Consider the following 20180-nt stretch of genomic DNA (forward strand, 5'->3'; position numbering starts at 1 on the left):
TTGTTAGAGATTCTTTAGTTTATTGCCATCTATCCTAGCTGGCGACCTAATGCAGGGTTCACAAGATCTGACTATTCCAGTAACTTAAGAAAACATCAGAGAAAGCACGCACACACACAGAAGTACCTTTTCAATAATCTGGGGACAGCTCTGGGACCTTACGGATCTGTGTAAAAAGAGAGAGCCACTGGAATTCTTTATACTTATATAGGGGACATACAAGGGGAGGTTCCATGGAACATTCTATCCCAAAAAAGGGCAAAGGGGTAGGATTACAAAGGAATAGGTAAGTGTAACTCAACCCCCTCCGGTGATGCCTATACCTGGAGCCACGCCTTGTTATCTGAGCTGGGGTAATGCCCAAGTTACTATGTGCCAGACTGTAGGCAATAATTGTTCAGAACCTGGTGCATCAGGACTTAAAGGCGTGTTCATCCAGGGCAGCTCCCAACATTCGTTCATCTATTTTCTTCTATCCTTTCTTATTTTTGGAATAAGTTCATAGAAAAGTAAAAAGGAATTCTTTTTTCTAAAAATCTTTTTAATTGTAGATGGACATAATACCTTTATTTTATTTTTAAGTGGTGCCAGGATTCTACAAATGCCTCACACATGTGAGGCAGGCACTTAACCACTGCGCTACAACCCCAGCCCCTAAAAAGGAATTAAAAACAATTTTTTTCCAGCTATCATTGGACATAATATCTTTGCTTAATTTTTTATGTGGTGCTGCAAATTGAACCCAGTGCCTCACACATGCTAGGCAAGTGCTCTACTGCAGAGTCACAACCCCAGCCCTAAAAAGGAATTCTTAAAGCAATAGAGGGGACTGAGGTTGTGGCTCAGTGGTAGAGCCCTCGCCTAGTGCGTGGGAAACCCTGAGTTTGATCCTCAGCACCACATATAAATAAACAGAATAAAAGTATCAGGTCCGCTTAAAAAGCAATACAAGACACAGGCTGGGGAATATAGCTCAGTTGGTAGAGTGCTTGCCTCACATGCATAAGGCCCTGGGTTCCATCCCTGCACCACACACACAAAAAAGCAATACAGGACAATACCTTGTAAACATTTCCTGTTACAATAAAGATATAAATGATACACATTAAGATTATGTATGTGTAGGTATGTATATGCGTGTGTATAGACATATATAAAGTAGTTGCTAGTATATTGTTAAGTATGTATAATATGCGTGGTTACATTTTCTGAAAATAATATTATAAATTAAAAGAAATCAGAGAAATCAGGTCCAGCTTTTTTTTTTTTTTTTAAATGGGTACTGGGGATTGAACCCAGGGGCACTTTTGTTTTGAGACAGAGTCTCATTAAGTTGCTTAGGGCCTCGATAATTTGCTGAGGTTTGTAATCCTTCTGCTTTATCCTCTGGAGTTGGGATTACAGGCATGCTCTACCATGCCCAACCCAGGCCCAGACTTATTAAAATTCATTGGATCATTGATTAAATTTGAAAGTTTTTTTTGACTGGAAGCTGCCTCTCAATAAAAATAATATAATTATGTAGGTGAAATTCAAACCGTCTTAACCAAAAATAGGACATTGATAATAAAATTGAATTGCTAAAATATTTAGGTTGCTTTGGTTTTATAAGCTTTCTGTGTTAGATTATTTTAAAATGCTTATTAATCTGGTCTTAAAACTTTGTTAGTTACTTGTTATTTTTTTTAGATGGACACAGTATCTTTATTTATTTTTATGTGGTGCTGAGGATCGAACCCAGTGCCTTACAGGTGCAAAGCAACCACTCTACCACTGAGCTACAGCCCCAGCCCTCTTTATCAGTTATTGAAGTTTCTTTTTCTGCATTTCTTTCAACGCATATCAAAAGTTGGGTTAGTACATGAATATTAGGTTATAGTTGGAAATTCCTAAATACAGTTTGTGAAGTATAGTTAAACAGAAAGTACATTAATGTTGAAATTTATTACTCCTTGAGTTAGGCCTGATGGGTAACAATGAAGTATTGTATTGGATAAATGAATTTATTTTTCTCTTTTCAGCTTGAATTTATCATTTAAAAGAATATCTACTTGTTAAGCACTTAAATGGTTAATTAACTGTTGATGAATTTATATACCTTGTCTAATTTGTGTGGTTGGTATCTATTTGTACCCGCAGATTCACAGATTTTTGATCCCTCTTAAGGGATACCAGTATACTATAGGGGATGTGGTATAATAATGGTAAAGACCTATCAGTACTCCTACCAGTATTCCAACTCATAACTACAGTTTGAAAAATGTGACATCATGTTTATCATTGCTTATCTTCACATTAGCCCCATAGTCAACAAGATAAGTAACATAAATATATAAAAATAAGATTATCATAAGTAAAGTATTATAGTAATGGGAATATAACCCCATTTTCCAGATGAGGAAAATTTAGAAAAGCAAAGTGGCTTACTCAAGTGGATGCTAAGTGATCAAGTGTCAAACATAATTTTCAAAAAAATTTAAAGACAGATTTAGTTTTTGTACTTAGGATTGAATCTGGGAGTGCTTAACCATTATCCACGTCCCCAATTTGTTTTTGTTTTATTTTTATTTTGAGACAGAGTCTCACTAAGTGGCTTGGGCCCTCACTAAGTTGCTGAGACTGGCTTTGAACTTGCGGTCATCCTGCCTCAGTCTCTCAAGCTGCTGGGATTATAAGCATGCACCACTGTGCCTGCCTATGACACATTCTTATACAAATATAGATAGAACACATTGTAGGATTCATTTTATTAATGAGGGAAATGGCAGCATGATAAAGTTGTTTCAAAGAACAAAAAAAATTATATGGATATTGGAGAAAGAAGTTTAGAATGAGTTTGCTAGTAAAACTAACCTTTGAGGTTATCTTTTCTACTGGACAGAATTCAGCTACATCTTTATTAGACAAAAACTTATGAGTTAAAAGGAAACATGTTGTTTGAGTTCTTAAATCAGTACATAATCAATTAAAAATATATTTTCTAATGAAATGATCTTTGGATGGCCTTGTGCTCTTAAGACATCGAAAGGAAATATAGTCTGTTTTACTTCTGAGTTTTCTGACACAAGCGGCACTGGGGTCTGGGTTTTCTGATTCCAAGTCCAGATTTCATTCTACTCTACTTTTCTGCTTCTTTTTAGTATGATTTGTAATAATAGACCAATCTACTAATTTTTGCAAAGTCAGCTAGCTATTCTTTGTTATTAATTTCCCTTTGTGCATAGTGGTAATAATTCAACTTTGTTCCTTAGAAAATCATTGTGAAACTTAATGAATGTTTGTAAAATTTGCATAAATGCCAAAGTGAGAAATTGAAATTATAGATTAAGTATTGTGACTTCTGTCTTATGTTAGCAAATTTCAGAGTAGTTGTAAACATTCTTACCTTATGATTACAAAATCAGTATTTATAAAACCGTTTATTCCAAATATGTAAAGTTAGCCTTACATATTTGGAACCAAGTAGAATGGAACCATTTAAGGTAACAAGTGAAAAATTTGTCCACATGAAAAAATAAAACTGTGTATCAGAATTAAGCATTGAGTTATTTATTTAATTTTGTCCTGGACTTGAAATGGTCATCTAGACTGTGCCATTTAACTCTAACAGTGGCTTTTTATTTTTTTTTTAAATTTTAATGCTTTTAAAAAGAGAGAGGGGTACCTTATTCAGATTAGCCTGCAAGCAATTAGGCAAGCCAGTTACCATGGTCGTAGTAGGTATTAATTTTCTTACCTTAGTTAGAGGTTTAATAACCAAAGAAATGTCTAAGCTCATCCACTGAAACCCAACTTTTCTTTTGAGACTGGCATTAAGTATGTCCATTCTCTAGAAGTTGACTCTAAGTACAAAAATGTGTTTTTGAGATGAATCTACTCTGTCAGAGTGAGTTAGAGTGTGGTTTAAAAACTAATTAAAAAACTTCTCTCAGCTAATTTGTAATGTGATTGGTCTTAATGTTTCAAAATTTGGTCTAACTGAAATCTGAAAAAAAATCTGAAATATTAGTAGTGTGATTTCCATTGACATAAACTAGAAATGACTTGTCCTACTATCACATTGCTGTCAAATCGAATCACTTAAGATGATTTTTCCAAGACATAATTCATAATTTCAACAGATAACCCCTCAACATTTAATTGGCCAATATCAGCCCTGTACAAAAGGTCTACTCATTTAGTTGTCATGAGGCATGTTTTGCAATTAATTTATCAGAAAGGCTTTACCAAGAAGTTGCTTTCTTATTAGATATTTTATGGATTGTTACAGAGTTAAAAACTATCTATAGTACACTATTAATAACACTATCATTGGACTGTTTGCTTCTATTCTTTGAGCATGTGGTCTATGTTATACACTAGGAATTGGAAACTGGACAGTGGGCCACATTTGACCTGATGCTTGTTTTTGTGCTCATTTTGCTAAAATTTTAAGTGGTTGAAAAAGACAGCAAAAGAAGAATAATATTTTTTAAAATTTGTATAAATTCAGCTTTCAATGTTCATAAAGTTTATTGTTATAATTGTGCTTATTTGACTGAATGTTTTGGATGGCTTTTGTGTTTTAATTTATTCTAATTAGTTACACAGGACAGTAGAATGCATTTTGATATATTGTACGCAAATGGAGCACAACTTCTCATTCTTCTGGTTCTACATAGTACAGACTCATTCCAGTAGTATAATCATACATGTATATAGGGTAATAAAGTCTGTCACATTCTACCATCCTTCCCATCCCCACAGCCCCACCCCTCTTCTCATACCTCTCTACACAAACCAAAGTTACTTCATTCTTCCCTATCTCCCCTGTCCCACTGGATTAGCATCTGCTTATCAGAGAAAACATTTGGCTTTGGTTTTCTGGGATTAGCTTACTTTGCTTAGCATGATATTCTCTAGTTCCATTCATTCACCTGCAAATGCCATAATTTCATTCTCTCTCTCTGTGTGTGTGTGTGTGTGTGTGTGTGTGTGTGTATATATATATATATATATATATATATATAAAACTAATATAAAAAAACTAATATATATATATATAGTTTATATATATATATAGTTTATATATATATATATATATATATATATATATAGTTTTATATATATATATATATTAGTTTTTTTTGTAGTTGTACACAATAACTTTATGTGGTGCTGAGGATCGAACTCATGGCTTGCACGTGCGAGGCGAGTGCTCTATGGCTGAGCCATAACCCCAGCCCCAATTTCATTCTTTTAAGGCTGAGTAATATTCCATTGTGTATATGTACCACATTTTCTTTATCCATTTATTCTTTAGAAGGGTATCTAAGTTGGTTTCATAGTTTAGCTATTGTGAATTGAGCTGCTATAAACATTGATGTGGCTGTGTCACTCTAGTATGCTGACTTTTAAGTCATTTTGGTATAAGCTGAGGAGTGGGATAGCTGGGTCAAATGGTGGTTCCATTCCAATTTTTTTGAGGAATCTCCATATGGCTTTTCATAGTTATTGCACCAATTTGCAATGGACTGTACCTTTTTTCCCCATATCCTTTTCAACATTTGTTATTACTTGTATTCTTGATAATTGCCATTCTGACTGGAGTGAGATGAAATCTTATAGAGTAGTTTTGATTTGCATTTCTCTAATTACTAGAGATATTGAACTTTTTTCATATACTTGTTGATTGATCATACATCTTCTTCTGTCTAGTGTCTGTTCAGCTCGTTAGCTCATTTATTGATTGGGTTGTTTGGTTTTTGGTGTTAAGTTTTTTGAGTTCTTTATATATCCTGCAGATGAGTGCTCTATCTGATGTGGGTGTGGCAAAAATTTGCTTCTCAAATGTAGGCTCTCTTTTTATGTTACTAATTGTTTCTTTTGCTGAGAAGAAGCTTTTTAGTTTGAATCTATCTCATTTATTGATTCTTGATTTTATTTCTTGTACTTTAGGAGTTTGTTAAGGAAGTCAAGTCCTAAGCCAACACGATAAAGATTTGGGCCTACTTTTTCTTCTGTTAGGTGCAGGGTCTCTGGTCTAGTGTCTAAGACTTTGATCCACTTTGAGTTGATTTTTATGTAGGATGAGAGAGACAGAGAGGTTTTATTTGATTTTGCTACATATGGATTTCCAGTTTTCCCAGTACCATTTGTTGAAGAGGCTATCTTTTCTCCAGTGTATGTTTTTGGGTTTGTCTTTGTGTGTTTTATTTTGTTCCATTAGTCTATGTGTTTATTTTGGTGCCAATACCATGCCATATTTGTTACTATTGCTGTGTAGTATAGTTTAATTTCTGGTATTGTGATGCCTCCTGCTTCACTCTTCTTGCCTAGGATTTCTTTGGCTATTCTGGGTCTCTTATTTTTCCAAATGAATTTCATGATTGCTTTTTCTAGTTCTATAAGAATGTCATTGAGATTTTCATAGGAATTGCATTAAATCTGTATAAGGCTTTTGTGTTATAATGGCAAACTTGAGTAGTTGTGACAAAAGTCCAGCTGGCTCACAAATCCTAGAATATTTATTGTCTGGCCCTTTAGAGAAAAAAGTTTGCTAATTCTTGTTCTTTAATATGAAAAATAATTGTAGCCTTGATTGTTCATTTTATAAACCTTTTCCTCTTTTTTTGGCATCCACCTTTTTTGGCCCCCTAATTAATAAAAGGAATGCATATTCTATGTTATAGAAGTTTGGAATATATAAGAAAGTACAGAGCAGAAAATTAAACACCATCTACAATCACTAAGATAACTAATAATAGTTTGGTATACATTGTTCCAGACTCTTGTCTCTCTTTCTCTCATGCACATACATAAAATTAGAAAACTGTTTTTGAAGACTGCATTTTTTGTGTTTTATGGATGTACTGTAATTTTTTTATATAACTGTAATAATTGATTAAAGTCATTATGAGATTGAGCATAAGAAGCTAGTTAATACGTTGCACAGTTAACATAGCCCTGATGGCATACTATTTTCCAAATCAACTCTTTTTTTCTTGCTTGTATGAAACACTATGTTAATGGATTAGTGAGAAGATTGTTTAATCAAAAAGGTGTTCATTTCAGACATGCATCCATAATTATTGATAGGGTCCTCAGAAGACTATAAAATCCTTAAAAAAAAAATCTGGAAGACATTATTTTCTTGGCAAAGAAGTTCTGAAACTAACCGGGGATGAACTCTTCAATGTAATAAATGAATACCTTAAAAACATATGGTGCGGGGGCTGTGGCTCAGCGATGGAATGCTCACCTGGCATGTGCGAGGCTTTGGGTTTGATCCTCAGCACCACATAAAAATAAATAAATAAACAAACAAACAAATAAATAAATAAAGATATTGTGTCCAACTACAACTAAAAAAATATTTTAAAAAAAACCCTACAAGATACATGAAACAGATAGGAAGTTACAAAGGTTTTACATTAAGTTCTGTCTAAAAATACATTACAACTAATAAGTTGTCTAGTCACAGAGATGTGATTATATATTAAAACTTACCTTTATTTTATTTTTCAACATTTTCAATTGTATTATTATAGTTATAAACACTGATGGGATTTATTGTTGCATATTTATACATGTACACAGTATAACAATATAATTTGGCTAATATCATTCTCCAGTACTTCCACACTCTCTCTGACTCATACCTCTGGGTCCTTTTCCTGTAACTTATCTCCCTTCGATTTTTAGGAAGTCTGCCCACATCTTTGTTGTCCTTTTTCCTCTCTAGCTGAGCATATGATAGAAAACATATAACCCTTAACCTTCTAAGGCTGACTTATTTCGCTTAACATGATGCTCTCTAGTTCCATCCATTTTTCTGCAGATGACAATTTCATTTTTCTTTATGGAAGAATAAAACTTCATTATGTTTTTATATCACAGTTTCTTTATCTATTTATCTGTTGATGATACCTAGGCTGATTGTATATGTCCTCATGATTCAGTTTGGGCAGATCATATGTTTCTAGAAATTGTTGGTGTCATTGAGATTTTCTATTTTACTGGAGTGTAAATGTTCAAAATAGTTTCTGATTGCTAGAAATGATGAGCATTTTTTCATATATCTGTTGATTGATTGTATATTCTCTTCTGAGAAATGTCTGTTCAGGTTCTTGGCCCATTTGTTGATTGGGTTATTTATTTTTTGGTGCTTAGCTTTTAGAGATTAGTGCTCTATCTGATGTGTGAGGGGTAAAAATTCACTCCCAAGATGTAGGCTCTCTGTTCACCTCACAGATTGTTTCTTTTGCTGTGAAGAAGATTTTTAGTTTGATTCCATCCCAATTATTGATTCTTGTTTTTAATTCTTGTGCTATAGGAGTCTTATTAAGGAAGTTGGGGCCTAATCCCACATGATGAAGATTAGGGCCTACCTTTTCTTCTATTAGACTAAAAGAGAAATGCAAGTCAAAACTACTCTAAGACATCATCTCACTCCAGTCAGAATGGCAGCTATTATGAAGACAAGCAACAGTAAGTGTTGGCGAGGATTTGGGAAAAAAGGTACCCTCATACATTGCTGGTGGGACTGCAAACTGGTGGAGCCAATCTGGAAAGCAGTATAGAGATTCCTTGGAAAACTGGGAAAGGAACCACTGTTTTGATCCAGCTATCCCATTTGTCAGATTATACCCAAAGGACTTAAAAACAGCATATTACAGGGACACAACCACATCAATATTTATAGCAGCACAATTCACAATAGCTAAACTGTGGAATAGATGCCCTCCAGTAGATGAATGGTAAAAAAAAGTGGCATATATACACAATGCAATATTACTCAATAATAAAAGAGAATAAAATTATGGCATTTGCAGGTAAATGGATGAAGTTGGAGAAGATAATGCTAAGTGAAGTTAGCCAATCCCTAAAAAACAAACGGTGAATGTTTTCTCTGTTATAAGGAGGCTGACTCATAGTGGGTAGGGAAGGGGGAGCATAGGATGAATAGACGAACTCTAGATAGGGCAGAGGGGTGGGAGGGGAAGAGGGGGGGCAGGGAGTTAGCAAGGATGGTGGAATGTGATGGATATCATTATCCAGAGTACATGTATGAAGACACAAATTGATGTGAACATACTTTATATACAACCAGAGATATGAAAAATTGTGCTGTATATGTGTAATAAGAATTGTAATGCATTCTGCTGTCATTTATTTTTTAAAAATCAATTAAAAATGAAATAAATTAATAAACAATAGTTTCTAATTATCTTCTGTATTTTAATAGTATCTGTTGTGATGTTTCCTTTTTCATCATGAATTTTTATAATTTGAGTTTTCTCTCCTTTTGGTTAGGGTAGTTAAGGGTTTTTCAATTTTATTTATTTTTTCAAAGAACCAGCTTTTTGTTTTGTCAATTTTTTTCAATTGTTTCTTTTGTATATTTGATGTCCCGTAAGCCTGTTATATTTGATTTTCCAATTCAATCTTCAGGTTTGGGAAATTTTCTGATATTATTTCATTGAAAAGGTGTGCATTCCTTTGATTTGAATTTCTGTGCCTTCCTCTATCCCAATAAATCTTAAATTGTTCTTTTCATACTATCCCGTAATTCTTGGGTGTTTTGTTCATGGTTTCTGTGTGGTCAACATTATTTTCAAGATTATGTTTTGTCTTCATTGTCTGAGGTTCTGTCCTCCAAGTGATATAGTCTGTTGGTGATGCTTTCTACTGAATTTTTAATTTGGTTTATTGTTACCTTCATTTTAAGGATTTATGTTTGGTTATTTTTCATAATCTCTCTTTCTTGAAGTAATCTTTTGTTACCTGTATTTGTTCTCTTATCTTTTTATTGGAGTGATTATTTGTTGCTTGTATTTGCTCTCTTATCTCACGCTTTACTTTGCAGGTCATTTTATTTATGTACATTTCAAACTCATTCTGACATTTCTACTGTGCTGTCAATGGATTTTATTATTGTATCATCTTGGTTTGTTTGGGGCACTTTCTTCTCTTGTCTTTTCATGCTTTCTGTGTGTCTTCTCCTCTAGTAGTGCAGATCCAAGGTGTTATAGTTTCTACCTTATAATCTTATAGTGCCCCTGCAAGTTTCTAATGTCTTGCCTTTAAGGGGGAGATCAATATTAATAGCACCCAAGGCAAACAGTATACCTCCTTAAACCAAATAGTTGCTGTTTAGATGATTACAGTTTTGTCACAATAAACAGAAATGGTGTGTTTAGTTATTATCTGCAATATAAACAGGAGATTTGCAAAGGGTTCTAAAGTTTCTACTGGTGGACAAAGAAGTGGGGGGTGTGTGTGTGTGTGTGTGGGATGTGATATTTATGAGTTAGGTTGTGAGAATATAGAGGTATTAGATCATAGGAAGGGTGAAAGAGGAATCAAAAGAAGTTGGCTGTTAACAGGAGAAAGAGAGAAAGATGTGACCCCATGCAAGGCTCTTTCCTACCTCTGCAACAAGATGGTGGCTGTTAGCATACCTAGAAGGGGTACTTCTGGTGTAACCAAGCCTGCAGGAACCTTGTTGATGATCTTTTGGGTCCTGGGTGTTGTCCCTAAATAGAAGCAGCCACGTTCCTAGATGGTGGTGGTGCTAGCATTAAATCTGTAAGTACCTTGGTGTTGGGCTTCCAGTCCCTGGCTGGTGTCCCAAGTGGAAGCTGTACAACTAAAGATGGTGGTGGCGGCCGCATGGGTAACCCGAGATGGTGGTGGAGGTATTCTAAGATGGAGGCGACCACTTTCAGAGATGAGGCTGAAAGGGGCCCTGCGATGGCCTTGGGTGGCCTGCTCAGAGATGCAGTGCTGTGGTGTCTGGTTCAGTGGTGGGCAGCTGCCACCAGGCCCTGTCCGTTGTCCCAAGATTGAGGCTACTATATGGGGAAGCTATGGTGATGGCTGCAGTGTTCCAAGATGGAGGCAGGCCTGGGTGGCTATGTGTTGGTAAATGGGGAGCTACAGGATGGTTCTCTGCACTGGTCAGCAGTCTTCTGTGCAGGTAGGTGGTCCTGTCATGGTCCTGCATGGGCTGCATGTGGGTCATTGGTCCTCACGTCCCCAGATTTCTTAGTCTCTATAGCAGTCTGACTGTCCAGTATTGAATTTTGGTGAAATCCCTCTTTTACCCACCTTGCAGAGAAACAGTCTACCACTGCTTGAATCCCAAGCCACAGAGTGACTAGGAATGCATCCTTCCTCTAGCCCGCCATCTTGAATCCCCCTTGCCTTTAGTTTTGAGTTCTTCATTAAGTGATGTAATAAAAATAGTGGGCCTAGTGAAATTGAAGCTCCTACATAACCCATCTTCAGCTTCAGGTGAAGAATGCAATTAACTATTTCATTACTGAAATGTGTTGACAACACAAAGGAAGGTTTTAAGCTAAGAACAAATCATAAATTATTCCTCATTAATGTTTCTTACTTTGTAGATTTATTGAAGTAGTTATTGGCTCCAAAAATGGGACATTAACTAACATTATGAGTACTTAAATTATTAAATAAAAAATGCAGTGATCCTATGGAAAACTTATTAATCAGTACTGACGGTTTATGAATTCAGAGCAAAAATCCAGCTTTAGAAAAGTGAAGTAGAAGTGATGTTTAATTAATGTTATTTGAATCCCAAAGAAGACTCAATAGTACTAATAGAGCAAAGTCAATGTGTATATGAGACAAAGTTTTATTATTTTGAAACATTTGGTATAAAAATTCAATTGAATTAAAACATCAGAAGAAATTAGAATATTTCTTACAGAAAAAGAATGTATTAGATTTAAAGAATTTTTTTTTCTGGAGAGTAATTTAAGGAGATTAAGTTGCTGGAATACTGATTAATGGTGAAAATAGAGATTTTGGTCTGTTGAGGCAAAAGCTTCTCTTTTGCCATTTGTTACCACTTGTGCTTTTTTGGTGATGGTTGCTATGTAGATTTTGAAGAAAATAGCTTCTTGTTCAGAAGTGAAGTGTAGCGTAAAACCTAATATAGTTGAACATTTATAATGGGAAAGGGATGAATTTGCTAAGTCAGAAAAAGTAGAAAAAAGGAATCTGAAGAAAATAAGATGAATACTAGTTTAGTCCAAGTACAGTGAAAAGGGAAAAGTTATGCTGCCTATGAACAAGATGAATTTCCCTGTTGAAAGACAAATCTGTTTAAATAGGGCTATTAAAAATGGAAAAATAAAAATAAACAATAGCAAAAATATTTGAAAGCCTTAAAAATAGTGATAAAGGTTGAAAAGTTGTAGATAGTAGTAAATGGATAGGCAAAAAGATTTCAGGACAGTCCAGTAAAGTCCAAAACAAATCAAAATATAATTTATTTCAAAGGTGTATATAAAGTATTTTAATGACAAAACATGAAATATTAAGAAATGTTAAAAGACATGATTTTGGAAAATGATGGGTCAAAGTTGCTCATATGTAACAACATTAGCAACTAAATATGAATACAAAATTATTTTTATTGTGAGGTTTTGATCTCTTTCAACAATCACCTTTGTTTGATGAAGAATTTAAATCCTCATGTATATTAAAAGATTTCCTATTGCAAATTATTCTACAACTTTAATTTTCTGTGTTTTTTATGCCCCAAGATCTAAGTAAGCTTGACAAAAATGTTGGATTTGTAAACAAATTTGCTTTTCAAATTCTTTACCTGGAAATATCTAGATCAAATTTTGTGTGTAAAAGAGGCTGGTTTATATTAGATATAAATTAGACAATTCAAATTAAAATGATGTTAGTGTTATACTTAGTCACAGGTAAGAGTTTTTAAGATTTATTTTTGTTTTGAGAGTGTAAACGAGTTACTCAAAATATCAAGATTATTGGTTGTTCTTATAGTGTTTGCATTATTTTCTGAAACCTAGTTTACTTGTCATTTTGCCAGTGATCTACTCTTTTTTTTTAAGAGAGAGAGAGGGAATTTTTTAATATTTATTTTTTAATTTTCGGTGGACACAACATCTTTGTTTGTATGTGGTGCTGAGGATCAAACCGGCCACATGCATGCCAGGCGAGTGTGCTACCACTTGAGCCACATCCCCAGCCCCAGTGATCTACTCTTGAGTATAGCAGAAACTAGTTTTCCAGCCTTATAAACATATATATGAAGATTAAGAAGAGATCATATATATACAATTTGGGATAAACTTGACTTCTTCAAGGGTTTTGAATTTGTGAAAGTAGGATCTTATCAACCACTAACATTTGTAAAATGCTTTACGGTGTACAAAGCATATATATTTTGCACATTTTATGCTACTGCTTATTGTGAATATGGTAACATCAAGAGTTGTCTGTTCTGATTCAGTGAATCATAGATGTTACCAATCCCAAACTTTCCTAAGAATGTTGTTTTTTTGAAGGAGTCTCAAATAGTGAGAAACAAGATTTGAAAAATGTCCCTTTCTTCTGTATTAGGAGATGTCATGGTTTTGAATTAACAGAGAAGTTTTGAGTATTACGTGTAAAATCATTGCCCAAAGGCAGTTTTGAATTCTGAGTTTATATTCTCATAATTACACAGCTTTTTTCATTACCCTTCGTTTTCCAGTTATATATTTAGAATCTGTAATTCCAGCCTTATTTACAATAAGCAGTTTAGATGGTTGAGCTCTCCCTTGCTAATCACATTTTCTAAATGGGGACTCCTTAGTTTTCTTCTAATAAATACTCTTAACAGGTTAAAAGTACCATTTGACTTGAGGTAATTATCATGTTTACTAGGACCCCTGGTTGAGCTCTTTTCATTCTTCCTCCTCTTCCTTTGCAAGCCTGAGTTACAAGCCTATAGTTAATTCTTTCCATCCCAATGCATAAGAGTGATGGATTTTGTTTTGTGTGGAAAATTTAAGTTTGGTAAAGTAATTGTTTTAAGTTGTTTTGTTTCATACATTGTCAGTATTCTCAGTTTTTAGTTCATGCTTTGGGAAAGGGGCAATTAGGGCTAGGGATTGTGTTACTAAATAGTCTCAAATATAACAGGCTATCCCTAAATTCTAAGTAGTTGTTGATTGTTTAATATCATGTTTCATCATGAGAATTTTTAGGAGTATGTTTAAAACTACTACCCTTTATTAGAAAGTTGAGTTAATGTGAAGTAAAGTTGCGATTTGTTGCTGAGAACATAAGCCTTCTTCAATTTATTGTAAGTCACATCAGGGTATGGATCCATTAGCAAAAAGAACATGTTATGGTTCTCTTTTTTCTCATTCACAGCTTTCTTTTTTATTTTTGGTATCAGGGATTGAACCCATGGTGCTTGCTTAAACACTGAGCTACATTCCCAGCTCTTTTTAAAATTTTTATTTTGATACTGGGTCTCCCTTAAGTCTTTGTTAAATTGCTGAGGTTGGCTTTGAATTTGCAGGCTCCTGATCCCCTGGGATTACAAGGTGTAGTGCCCTGCTCATTCACTGTTTACTTTAACCATACTTAAGTTTTGTTTACATTGTAGAGAGCCCTCAAAACTAGTAACACATTAAAAAAAAATTCTCTAAGAAGCTCTTAGTTTTAGGGTAACGTACACTTTGTAGGAAAGGACATAATAAAAAAAAAAAATCCTTAATATAGAAGAGCTGTTCTGTGTTTTAAAAGGAAGATTTTCACGTATACTTGTGAATAAATCTAATGGTCTTGCTTAGTTTACTTTGATTGTAGATAATAATTGTACGGAAAATTAAAGATAATTTTTTTTGTTATTGTTGTACTGGGGATTGAAGTCAGGGACACTCTACTACTGTTTACATCCCAATGCATTTTATTTTTTATTTTGAGACAGGGTTTCAGTAAGTTGCCAAGGCTGGTCTCGAATTTGAGATTCTTCTGTCTCAGCCTCCTTAGTCTCTTGGATTTTAGGCATTGTGCCACAGCATCTGGCTGAAAAATTTTTAATATTTCATACACCCAAGAATTCTCTTTGTTAATGATGTAAAGGTTATTTGAAAGGATTAAAGTTGTAGAACAATAGAATTTTGAAATTGCCAGAACTTTAGAACTCAAAATGACCCACTTGCTTTAAAAGAAAGAGATACTTAATGTATATTTAATAGAAACTATTATATTTATATATTATACTTGGGCCTAGATGTGATAATTTAATTATGTATGTTCAGTTTTGTCTCATTGACAGGACTCTCTCTTGAGTTTTCTTTCAAGGATTTGCATTTATTCACTAAGTCATGTTTTTTTTTTTTTTCTTTTTGCAACTAGGGATTTTAAAAATGAATGAAAAAGAGCTGGAAACAAACCCACAGCAGCGGAAATTTCCTAAATGGATGACAATGCAGAATAAAAAATGTGCTGTAGAAGAAAGAAAGGTATATTATTTATTGATTATTTTTTCAGATGGGGAATTTAATTTAAATTTGGCTGTAGAATGAGTCAACCCTTACTTGTAAACTTCAGGTAATTATTTAGGTTAGTGTTTCTGATGTGTGAATGAACTAGCATCTAGTTCTAGAATAGGTGAATAGTAATAAATTTTGGGTTTACAAATGAGAACTTCTTGGGTTTTACAAAATGAGAACTTTTACTGTATATTCCCCCTTTATGTCAGTTTACATGGTTGGCCTTAGTAGTTTATTTGAATTCAGATAATTTAGAAACACTAACACTGGTGAATTTTTGGGGGAAGCCAGTTTAAGACCTTCTAGAATTAAGTTCTGACAACCAGTTATCAGCATTTTTAAAAAATATTTTTTTAGTTGTAGATTGACAAAATACCTTTATTTATTTATATATATGTGGTGCTGAGGATCGAACCCAGTGTCTCACTCATGCTAGGCGAGTGTTCTACCACTCAGTGGACTTTATTATTTTGGTGAACATTTATTATTTAATATGAACTTTACTTGTATCTGTGTTGAATTTTATTTTTCTCAAGGCATGTATTCTGAAGAGTGTTTTTGAAGATGACCTTCCCTTCTTAGAATTCACAGGATCTATTATATATAGCTATGAAGCTAGTGATTGCTCTTTCCTATCAGAAGATATTTGGTAAGAGATTTGAATTTCATTGATTTTTGCATCCTTAGAAGATAATAACTATTTAGTTAATATTTGTGAGTATAGTGAGTTTTATAGTTGAGATGTGTTCCAGAGGAAATTAATTCTACAATATAGAGTATTAGTAAGTTCTAGTCTACTTTTTAAATAAAAATAAAATCATTATGAAAATTAAATTTGTAATATCTGTTCATTCATAAGCAATTTAGAAAAAAGGCAAAAATTATTCAACCTCTAAATGTTGAGTAATATAATATAAAACCTTATTTAAAATATCAACATAGTAATATTGAATAATGGCTATGATTGGTTCTCTTATTTGCTTAGTGACAGTATCACCAAGTGATCCTTAAAAAGAACATTAGAAATGACTGCTGGGACTGTTAATAGTTGCTCTAACAAAATTATTACACACTGGGTAAATTATAAAATTATTTCTCACAGTTTTGAAGGCTGAGAAGTAAAAAATCATGGCACTGGCATTTTGTGGAGTCCTCTGTACTGTCATAAGATGGTAGAAGAACAAGTGAACAGAGAAAGGAAAAGAGCATAAGGAGCTAAACTTAAATCAAATCTGCTCTCTTGATAACCTGTCCATTCATGTGATAACATTATTAATCCATTCAGGAGGGCAGAGTACTCTTATTAGCCACCTCTCCTAACATTGTTGCACTGAGGTTTAAATTTCCATATGAGTTTTGGAGGTGATATTTAAACCAAAGCAAATTGGAACTGTAATCTTTCAGTCTAAACCTCTTGAAACATTTTGTAAGCAGAAGTAGTAAGGAAGTAAATCAGATCTGCTTTCTTTTTCTTTTTTTTAATTGTGCATCATAATTTTACATTATAATGGATTCATCCTGCCATATTCGCACATGCACATAATTTGCTCAGTCTCCTTTTCTATCTTCCTTTTCCCTTCCTTCTTTCTTCATCTTCTTTGAAGTTGTTACACCTATCTCTTTTTTTAAAAAAACAAAACAAAACAAAAAAACCTGTTACATGTTGGGTTAAAAAAAAAGAAATAAATTAAGCTATTTATTAATGTTCTGGTGATAGATGTAATCTAGAAATAGTATTCAGTTGTCCTCACTTCCACTCCAGTCCTTTGGGTTTTATTGTATTGAATTAAATTAGACTCACAGAGAGGGTAAATTCTTTATATATTAACTTCACTAGCTACCTTTGACATTGCTATAGTATATCATATCTAAAATCAAAACATATGATTTGAAGAATTAGGGTGTTGATGAATTGTATTTGCTTTATAAGAGACAAGGCAGAATTTTTGTTTTTTGTTTTTTTATCCCCTGTCCTGTGGTCACTTTTAAGATTTACACCATCTATCAAACTAAAAGGCTTCTTCACAGTAAAGGAAACAATCAAGAATGTGAAGAAAGCCTATAGAATGGGAGAAAATCTTTGCCACCTGTGCCTCAGACAGAGCATTCATCTCCAGTATATATAAAAGAACTCAATGCAGCTGAGGTTGTGTCTCAGTGGTAGAGCACTTGCCTAGCATATATGAGGCCCTGGGTTCGATTCTCAGCGCCACATCCGAGTAAACAAAGTTAAAATCCATTGGCAACTAAAGAAAAAAAACTCAAAAAACTTTAACACCAAAAAACTCAGGTAACCCAATTAATAAATGAGCAAAGGACCTGAACAAGCACTTCACAGAAGAAATATGTTCTGTCAACAAGTGTATGAAAAAGTGTTCAACATCTCTAGCAGTTAGAGAAATACAAATTAAAATTATACTGAGATTCCATCTTACTCCAGTCAGAATGGCAATTATAAAGAATACCAATTAACAATAAATGTTGGTGAGAGTGTGGGGGAAAATATTCAGTTACACATTGTTGATGGGATTGCAAATTGGTGTAGCTGCTCTGGAAATCAGTATTCAGATTCCTCAGAAAACTTGGAATGGAACCACCATTTGACCCAGTTTTCCCACTCTTTGGCATATACCCAAAGTACTTAAAATCAGCATACTATAGTGACGCAGCCACCTCAATGATTATAGCAGCTCAATTCACAATAGTTAAACTTTGGAACCAATCTAGGTGCCCTTCAACAGATGAATAGATAAAGAAACTGTGGCATATATACATACAATGGAATACTACTCAGCCATAAAAAGAAATGAAATTATGGCATTTGCTGGTAGATAGATGGAATTAGAGACTATCATGTTAAGTGAAATAAGGCAATCCCAAAAAACCAAAGTTAGCATGTTCTCTCTGATAGTGGATGCTAACTCACAATAAGGGGTGTGGGTAGGGAAGAATGGAAGTACTTTGGATTAGACAAGGGAAATGAATGGAAGGGTGTGGGGAATGGGAATAGGAAAGATAATAGAATGGATCAGACATTACTCTCCTATGTGCACATATGAATATAATGACCAATGTAATTCTACATCATGTACAACCAGAAGAATGGGAAGTTGTACTCTATATATGTATAACATGTCAAAATACATTCTACTGTCATGTATAACTAATGAGAATTAATAATAAATATAGCTGTTAAAAAAAAGATTTATACCATCACAGGTTTCCCCCAATTTATGATGTGTCTTTGTATAGTGTGTTTTGTATTTATCCTGCTTTGGATTCATTGAGTTTTTTTTTTTTTTTTTTTTTAGGGGGGGGATTTGTGGGTTTATTGCTTTTATCATACTTGAAAATTTGCTTCAAATATTTTTTCCTTGCATCCTGATACACAAGTTAGAGTGCTTAATTCTGTTTCTATTTTCTCTTTTGATTTTTTTCCTCTTTGTGCTTCAGTTTGAATAGTTTCTTTTGCTTTCTTTTAAGTTCACTATTTTTTTCTTCTGTAGTATCTCATCTGTTTATCTCATAAATTTTTTATTGTGGTTGTTATACTTTTCATTTTAAGAAATTCCATTTAAAAATATATATCTACCATTTTGGGTCTCATATTCATGCCTTTAAAATATTCTTGAACATATGAAACATATTTGTAGTAGCAGTTTTAATTTACTTGTCTCAATTTCATTATTTTAGGCCTTTTTTTTTTTCTTCTATTGAGTTGTTGTTCTCCTGGTTATGACAACATTTTCCTGTTCTCATGACTTCTAATTTTTTTTCTTTTTTTGATTAGGCATTGTGATTTTTACCTTGTTTGATTTTGTTGTCTTTCAAAGAAAGGAGTTTGGATTGTCAGATAGTTAAGTTACTTAAAGACCAACTTTATATTTTAAGTTATATTTTTAAGCCCTTATCTCTTATGGGTACTTTAAGCCATTTAAAGGTGTGATTCTTTTGGAATCTTTTAACTCTTAATACCTAGGAATTATTCAATTTATAGTCTACTAGTAGTTCTTTGCTTAGACTCATAGAATTTCAGTCTGTGCATTGCTTGTCTTAGTATTTTACAAAGTCTCAAGGATAGCCTAGGAAGACTTATGGAGCTCTTTTCCTGCCTAATGCCTTTCTCTCCAAAAATATGCCCTACAACTTCCAATTGATTTAGTTTCTGAGTTTAGTGTTATTTAATCAATTCACAGTGTACATCACTTTTATTGGCTTTAATTCACTGAAAGTTCTTTTATTTCATTTCAGTCTTAATTACTAATAATCTGTAATACTCAAGTCACACATTCTACTTCACATAATGATATACATAGGTTAAAGTAAAGCTAAGAAAGGGTTAAGACAGCCAAGGAGGCCACAGGGTTTCAAGGAGGCAGTGCCAAGAGAAAGATAGGACACAGATACAAAATTGTTATTGTGTGGTCAGATAAGGGAACCAGTTTAGGAGAGTTGAGTCAGGGTACAGTTTCTAGTGCCCTTTGAGATAACATCTATTATGAGCTCAGTGGTCAGCATTTCCTCAATAGTTTTTATACTACTTTAGTATTTTATATTCTCAAATATATATTATTTTGTCCATTTGAAAACATTTAAAAATGTTGTCAAACTGTATGTGTACTATGTATTTGTATTTTTTCAGTCAACATTATGTTTTTGAGAACTTTTCATATAGATCTGTGTAGTTCCATTTTGACTTTTATATGATGTTTATATGATATTTCATTGTTTTAGTATGCTACAATATGTGCATTCTCTGATTGACAGAACTTTAGTTTCCAATTTTTTGCCAGTAGGAACAATGTTGCAATTAACATACTTAAACATGTTTGTCTCTTTGTATATGTGTAAGAATCTCATATATTT

At 33.5% G+C, this 20180-nt stretch overlaps 1 protein-coding gene across 1 annotated transcript in view; it reads left to right on the forward strand.

Annotated features, from left to right (window-relative positions):
• The window catches only part of Wrn (WRN RecQ like helicase), a 141853-nt gene that overhangs the window by 10663 nt on the left and 111010 nt on the right, over positions 1-20180 (forward strand). Inside the window, exons 2-3 of the mRNA XM_077792648.1 lie at positions 15178-15284; positions 15851-15963. Coding sequence (XP_077648774.1) covers positions 15189-15284; positions 15851-15963 — 209 coding nt within the window. The 5' untranslated portion in view covers positions 15178-15188. The remainder of the gene's footprint in view (positions 1-15177; positions 15285-15850; positions 15964-20180) is intronic.

The sequence above is a fragment of the Urocitellus parryii genome, chromosome 14 (genome assembly GCF_045843805.1).
Source record: "Urocitellus parryii isolate mUroPar1 chromosome 14, mUroPar1.hap1, whole genome shotgun sequence".
Lineage (NCBI taxonomy): Eukaryota > Metazoa > Chordata > Mammalia > Rodentia > Sciuridae > Urocitellus > Urocitellus parryii.